This window comes from Cucumis melo, chromosome 6, assembly GCF_025177605.1.
Source record: "Cucumis melo cultivar AY chromosome 6, USDA_Cmelo_AY_1.0, whole genome shotgun sequence".
Lineage (NCBI taxonomy): Eukaryota > Viridiplantae > Streptophyta > Magnoliopsida > Cucurbitales > Cucurbitaceae > Cucumis > Cucumis melo.
Window position 1 is genome coordinate 14,442,771 of NC_066862.1, and position 8,057 is coordinate 14,450,827.

An 8,057-nucleotide genomic window follows, 5' to 3' on the forward strand; every position below is an offset into this window, starting at 1 on the left:
TAAGAATATTAAAACTTCCTAACTTATCGATTGTTTTGGGTTTTCTCGATGTATCTCAATAGATAATTATTCAAATTCCTAACTTATTAACTAATTTTTGCAATTTTTGCCAATTTCTCCAACTACTTTTTGTAAATTACTATTTTTCTTTTTCCTAATTCTTCTCTTCTTTAACGTCCCGAAACCTTCTTTCACATTACTCTACCACAGTATTCTTTCTCCTACTTTCTTCTTTTCATCTTTTCCAAATTTTCGACATTCCATAAGATAATTGAATTGATGAAAAGAATGGAATGAATAAGAAAAAGGAAAAAAGGTAATTACAAGAAATAGTTGCAGGAATTTGCGAAAGTATAAAAAATTAGTTAAGATTTGGTAAAAGATTTGTGAAGGTTTGAATTTTTAAAAAATAAGTTAAAAAAATTAAATAAGATTTGGAAGATCAACAAAAATAGCAAAAATTAGTTAAGATTTGATGGAAGATTAAGGAAGATTTGAATAATTTTTTTTTAAATATAAAAAAATTAAATGAGATTTGAAAATATTTGAAAAATTGTAGAAGCTCGCTCTAATTGTCTATTGGGATGCCCTTGGAAAATCCAAAAGAATCAATTATTTGAAAAATTTTAATATTTTAGAAAATTTCGTGGTCGATTTCATCCAAGATTGATAAAAAAAACATTTTATGAGTTTTAAAAAATGTGTTATTCTTGAAAACAAAAATCAAAAGAAAAAGTGTGCTACTTTTGTCAATTTCCTTTGATAAAAAGAAGAAAAATATCAATTCATTTTGTAATCAACTAATTAGGATATTTGACTATAAATTCCCACCATAACCCTTAATAAAAACAAGAAAAATACCAATTCATCAAGTAATCAACTATTTAGCATACTTCACTATAAATTCATAGTATTTTTAAGTACAACAATTGTAGGATGGGAGAACAAACCTTTCACCTCAAAGATAAAAGTTAAGGTAAAATCACGTCAATTGGCGTTGAGCTAAGTTTCCTTTAGTAAGATAACAAGTATAATTGGTATTTAGAAAAGTTTAACCACCCAACTATTTATTATATAAAAGGGAAGTTGGGATATATATAGAAATTGGGATATGTAAAAAGAATTTCATTTAGATATACTAGGGGTGTAAGAATAACTCGAACAACCCGACAACCTGAACTACCCAATCCATATTAATATGGGTTGGGTTGGGTGGGTTAGCTAAAAATGTGAGTTGGGTTGGGTTGAAAATTTTGATTTTTTCGGGTTGGGTTGGGTTGCGAGTTGGAGGGTTGAAAATTTTGGATCAACTCAACCCAACCCGAATTAATATAATAAATATTAATATTAATAAATAAATATATATTATATTTTATTATTATTTATTTATTTAATAAAAGTTAAAAACAATCTTGAGCTTCGAGAGTTTTTTTTTTTTTCTTAACTTGATGCAAAACATATTCGCTTTAGGTGGATGATTTCCATTTACAAACATTAAAATTTAGAAACGAAAAAAATAAAAATAAAAATAATACAACCCGACAACCCAACCCAACCCAACCCAAATATTTTATGGATTGGATTGGAAACTTAATTCGAATTATTCGGGTTGGCAATCCAACCAACCCGAAAATATAGGTTGGGTTGAGAATGTCTTCTAACCCAACCCTAGATCTTGGTAAACGATCATTTATATCTATCACTTGTCTATCTTGGATAAATAGTAATAGTGATCTACCTCACCTATTTGGAATAGATAGTGATAATGACCTATATCTGTCTATCTGAAATAGAAGACTAATCATTTAAATTTTGGTGCACAATCGTGTTGGGATTATTTTTTATTAATAAGTTATTTAATTCAAAAAAGATAAAAGATCCTTCTTTATTTTAGGAATCTTATATTATTATCTTTTTTAGATTATTCTTGAGTAAATATATATATACACTACGGAACTTGTGGGTTACTGTATGATCGATGAAAGAAGAAAGCTTTTGGAGCTGTTAGTTGAATATGTATTGCAATAACTATGAGCAGAAGAAGGTAGTGCGATTATCTAATATGTGATGATTCTTATGATGAGTAATGAGAAAGACGAAGTTATGATCAAAGTGGTCACCTTAAACTCAGGGGGAGTATGAAGACGTCGTCAAGAACATTCCCTCGAACATTCAGGAGGAGCCTAAAGTCTTAAGCTATTAAGCTTGTTAAGATAGTCATATAGTTGATCAGAAAGCATTTGTTGTATTGATGTATATTGACTATGTATGAATTATAATAATATTATTCATCAGGACTATGCGCAGCTCCCCAAACGTAGGCAACATTGGCCGAACTAGGTTGTCAAAGTTTCTTGTGTTATACTCTTTCTACTGTCCCTCTAGATATTACAATAGTTATTTGCTTTAGAATTAACTAAAGGCTTATTTAATTATCTCACACAGTTTTTCAATTCAATCGTATAGTGAAAAAAAAGAAGAAAAAAAGATGAGAGATGACGAACAATGAAGAAATTCTAAAAGAGGGAATAAAGAAATCTCAAACAAGAAAAAAAGTGAAAACGAAGAACTAGAGATAATAATATGAAGAAAATGCACATAAATTAATACTCGTTTCGAGAAATTCAAAACCAACAAGGAAAAATCTGGAATTTATGAAAAAACAATGACTTATGAGGTTTTTTTTGTTATATACAGACCGTAAATATTTACGTTATATATAAATTAAGTTTATAGTTATCTTATTGTTATATTTTTCGATGTTTTACAGGTGGATTGAAGATCGTTGTTTAGATATTAAAACAATTTCATTTTTAGATATTAAAACTATTTAGGCTAAATTATAAATTTGATATGCGGAGTCACCATCATTTAACTAATTTTTTGAAACATTTTAGGTTAATTCAAAATTTAGACTCAACCGTAAAATTTGGGTCTAACTTCCAAGATTACAAATTTAGATGTTCAACTTAATTAGATAAAATTGAAAGTCAAAGGTTGCATTAGATATAAAATAGAAATTTATATCTAAGAGATCGGGTAGTTTTTAAAATCTTCAAATACTGAACTTTAAGGGTGGCAAGATGAAGGCACATGATCTAGAATACACAACATCCCAAAGATCTAATAGAACACTTTTAGATTTGACTTATAAATTAAGTCATAATATTCATCGATTGTAATCAATGGAAAATATGAAATAGATCAATCTAGTTACCATTCTCCATACAATAGATATTCTTAGTGTAAGCACAATAACAAATCCCCAACCTGAGCAATTGTATTCTAAAAAACAAAAGAAAATTGCTCATACCTAGACAGGCATTCAACAACAGTGCGATACAACAAGCACAAGCGGCAACTGTTATTCATTCATTCGAAGTTGCATATTCATTTTGAGCAGTTCCTCCATCTGCATGGATATAATAAAACATGTATTAGAGTTGTTGACAATGGAGGAAGAACAACTTCTCATTTTTTGGGATAAGTAATAAGTTTGGTCTTTGAACTGTCAAGATTTGTATATATTGAATTATTTTTAGTTTCAAAAGTTTTTAATAGGTCTTTGAACTAATAGAATTATTGTGTTTAATCTCTAAACTTTAAAAAGCTTTAATGAGCTTCTAAACTTTAAATTTTATGTTTAACAGATATTTTGTCATTAACAATCACTTGGAATTGTTTGAAATCTGAGGCAACATAGCTATTATATAATACCATGGGCAAGCCAGGTAGATGTGTTAAACTACAAACCTAATGACAAATACATAGTAGTTCTTTTATCCTTTTCTTTTCTTTTCTTTTCTTTTTTTTTTTTTTTTTTTTTTTTTTTTTTTTTTTTTTTTTTTTTTTTTTTTTTGTGCAAGCACGATTAATGACAAATACGTGATAGGCAGATAATTAAGGTTTTAAGGACTCGATAAACGCAATCTTCAAAGTTTAAAGATCTATTTGAGGTTGGTTAGTTTCAGCTAAAGTTCAATAGTAGGGCATACCTTCACCATCTGATGGAGCACAAGGAGACTTCCTGTATCGTGTTTGCTGTTGTGTTGGCTATGGAAGAGACAAAAATTGAAATCGCATTAGTCCTGTTTGATGATAGAATTAACAAAAGAATGGGCAATAAAAAGGAAATTACAAGACTAACAAATCATTTCCCAATAATCATACAGATGCCTTGACAAAGTAAAATACTAGCAGATATGGTAATCGTATCACTATCCTTCCCAGGATAAAGCCACGTCTGCTATTTAGTCGCAATATATTTTTTTCCTCATATGTTTCTCTCTATGTTGGCTTTGCCAAACTTGTTTTTAACACATCTCTAGCCAAAAACTTCCTCTCGCTTATCCCTTGTTTTTTTTTTTTTTTTTTAAATGTCTTATTAAGTACAGCTTGGGTGGGAAGATTTAAAACTGGGATTTTTTGTCCTCGAAAACATATAGATGTCAGTTGAGCTGAGGGCACTTATCCCTTCTTTTAGTCTTTCATGTACTTTTTTTCAAATATATACTTTCTTTCACCCAATAATTACTCTCCCTAGTTTATGATTTTGCCACCCAATTTTGTTTTCCCCTTTTGTCTTTAAGGAAAAAGGGTCAGATATTCTAATATTAACCTAGATACTAAAATTAGAAAATTGAAAACAAAATGGAAAAAAATTGTTATGCCTTAAACTTTTATTCAAAAGGTCAAGTCAAGGTCTAACTTTTGAGATGGAGAAGCACTCTCTTCAGCACATGTTATTACTCAAGATCTCTACCCTAAAATAATATCAAAGGTTGTCTAGTTGAGATGAAGACCATATGCACGACATAATGAAGAGTTTATTTCTTGTATATGTTCTCTAACCTGTAATTTCGGCCGAAGAGCTTCTAAAGGTCCTTTAGGCTTCTCAACACCTTGCTACAATCAGATAAATTAAGGATGATAAATTAGTTGATTAGTAAAGTTATGCAAACTGATTCAAAATCAAGTAAAAATGGCATATTGATATAAGTTTCTAATACAACTACCTTTCCCAATGCCCAATCAGCAGAATCAAAATAAGCACGTTCATGATCCTGAAGGTGGGATTCAAAAGCTTTAGATACACATGTGAAAGGATGCATGGATCTCAAGAATACATAATTTTTTACAAGAGAAAAGTACCTTAGAAATAAGTGGTGGCTTCTTGGGAACAATTCCTCCATATTTTTTCTTTATAACTTCCTCCTGTAGTGAAAATTAGCCACCAACTTCAGAAATGATAACTTTGTAATAAAATCTAGACGTTCTTATAAAAAATTTAAATATAATTTATGAAGTTGCAAACCTCTTTACGAGATGACGACATAGATTCTTCAGATCCAACATGTCCATCTCCATCCACTCGTTCTGCCTCTTTGATATGCTCAGACATGATTAACTAGAAAAGCTCAGGTAAGCAGCAACGCCAATAATTATAAAATTGCAGCCTGCAGGTTAACTGGTTATAAGTCAGAAGCAAATGAACTGGCAGTGTCTTTCACTCAAATACCAATATAAGAGCTAGCTCGAATTTATAGATGGGCAATCATTTCTCTGAAATGGAACCAACCCTCTCTTTTTAGTCGACAAACAGAAATCATAGATACAATACGACAATACTTCATCCATGGAAATCATACCATCCAATATCAGAAACAGGAAGATCTACCAGTCAATCTTCTTCAAGCGCTCGCTCACACACACACAACACTAAAAGAACCAAAGATAATAATAAGGAAGGAAAGTGAAATGCAGAGCAACATATAATAATAACAAAAGAACTTACGTAGATTGCATTATTCTTATTTCATTAGATGCAGATTCCAAATTCCTAAATGATGAACTTCCAATAACTACATTGTTCACTCCCCTCTCCATGGATCCACGTTTCCACCCACCGCACCACCATATTTAATCTTGAATATTATCTAATCGACTTTAAAACTAAGAAGAAGAAGATGTTGATACTAGTTTCCAAGCAACAACTTGACATAAAGCTAAACCAGACACAATCCAACGATATATCCACGTTATATTCCATTTCTCGGATCAGAAGATCATTTTTAAATCCAAAAAATACTTAATTGAATTAAATAAGAATCATAAATGCATCTAAAAATTAATATATGAACAAGATAGGAAAAGAAAATTAGTAGAGAATAATCAGATCCAGAGAATATAAAAGAAGAAGAAGAAGAAGAAGAAATATAGTGTGAAAGATATTGTAAAGGAGAGCGAAAAAGAGGAAGGAAATAGTAAAATTACCTTTGAAGCTGCGAAAATGGCGACGGGGGAAATTAGGAGGAAGAAGGATGAATTTTTGAACCCCCGGATCTAATCTGCTCGAAGAACGGCAGATCCAAATTATTTGTTTTGTTTGTTTCTTTATTTTAATTTTTAATTTTTAAAACCTTTTGTTGTTTGTTTGTTTGTTTGTTTGAAAAATTCTCTACTCCTCAATGTAAACTAAACGGCAATTTCACATGTACATTTGTGGAGGCCTACTTTGAACAAAATAGTGAATTTGACTTCTTTTCTTTTCTTTTCTTTTCTTTTTTTTTTTTTCTTTTTTACTAAAAGAAAACATACCTTGGACCTCAAAATTTTGCAAAGAATAAAAATCTTTTATGAGTTGAAATATTTATGCTTAAATAATACTTTGCGTATTTATTCTTATTTTTTTAAAATAATTTAATACACATTTGTGGAAAAATGACTTGGATAGCTCAAAATAGAAGGCCTAATGAATTTTGATCTATGTTTTGAAAATAAACATTTATTTAGCATTTTGTTTACGCCATCTCTATTCTCTTGTGAAATTAAGAAAATCACTCTGATTCTTTTCTTTCATCTCTTTGCTTCGTCTCCCCTCTCAATCTGCATTTTTTCAAGTCAATGATTTTGTATTTCAATTGAAACAATACTTCCATATATATATATATATATATATATATATATGATTACACCTCTTGTGGCAGATCACGAATTCCAATCTCCATATGGCATGTCACGAGTCCGTTCATCAACTTGTCTCTTTACCTTTTTCTAAGTATACTCTGAAACGGACTCACTTGATGAACTAACTTATCATTAGTGACATATTAGTGTTGTGATTTGAAATATGCTCCTTTTGGTAGGTCATTAAAAAAATTGAATTAATGATACAAAATATTCGAAATTATTGTACAACAAAATTATGTTCGTACACAAAAGAATGCAATTAAGATATTGAAGAGAAGTTAATAAGAAATTCTAACTCAATATATCTTGAAAAGAATTTATAAACCCAACTTACCAACAAGAGATAATGAAGTAAATGAAATAGGAACTAGTTGCTAGAATTATTGGAATATAGATATCAAGAAAGAATTGATTAGTAACTTCGAGAACACAAAAAGAAATTATGAGAAAGACATTGAGAAACTAAATATAAGTGCAATTAAGTGCAATTGTGAGGAGAAATTATTCTTCAAAAATTCAATTCGACAAACTGTAGAGATTCTTCAAAGAATTAAAAGCAAAGGGGCAATAGGCATTGGTTTTCATCCATTCTCACTGTATGGAAAAAAACTTTGAAAAACCATAATTCTTACAGAATTAATAATCTTAATCACTCTTTTAAAAAATATATAATAAAGAGTAAAATATTTAGAATAATTTCAAAGATAGAAAAATGTCACAACTCCACGATCGAAAATAACAAAAATATATTTAAATAACAAAATCTAAATAATTCTAGATTAAGATTTGAGATTTTTTTTTTTCAAAATTTGGTAACGATCGTTTAGATTTGACCATTTGGCAAAGCTGAAGTATTTAAAAAAATGGAACACTTTATATTATATTTTAGTAATTTGTTATATTTATGAAAATTTCTCAACCTCAATTCATTTTTGAATGGCTCAATTTTCACGATTAATTCATCAAGATTTGACATTAAACCTAATCAAGATTTGACATTAAACCTAATCAAGATTCATGAAATTATGATCGATTTAACAATCAAATCTAAGATTCTAGATAAATTGCTAACCCTAATTTCTCAATTA

The 8,057-nt window shown here is 29.4% G+C and overlaps 1 protein-coding gene across 8 annotated transcripts; it reads right to left on the reverse strand.

The window, feature by feature from the left end:
• Nucleotides 1–3,124: 3,124 nt before the first annotated feature.
• On the reverse strand, nt 3,125–6,488 carry LOC103496861 (uncharacterized). 8 transcript variants are annotated; one of them, XM_051085497.1, is made up of 8 exons: nt 6,274–6,422; nt 5,649–5,718; nt 5,315–5,456; nt 5,152–5,211; nt 5,016–5,063; nt 4,852–4,905; nt 3,996–4,053; nt 3,125–3,412 (listed from the first exon to the last, which is right to left on the reverse strand). In XM_051085497.1, the coding sequence occupies exons 3-8, from the start codon at nt 5,399–5,401 to the stop codon at nt 3,369–3,371; spliced, it is 351 nt and encodes a 116-aa protein (XP_050941454.1). In that variant the 5' UTR covers nt 5,402–5,456; nt 5,649–5,718; nt 6,274–6,422; the 3' UTR covers nt 3,125–3,368. The 8 variants fall into 8 exon arrangements, with proteins under 8 accessions (XP_050941454.1, XP_050941452.1, XP_008457109.1 ...); XM_051085495.1 differs by having other exon boundaries at nt 5,152–5,214; nt 5,315–5,562; nt 6,274–6,400; XM_008458887.3 differs by having other exon boundaries at nt 5,152–5,214; nt 6,274–6,399.
• Nucleotides 6,489–8,057: the final 1,569 nt, after the last annotated feature.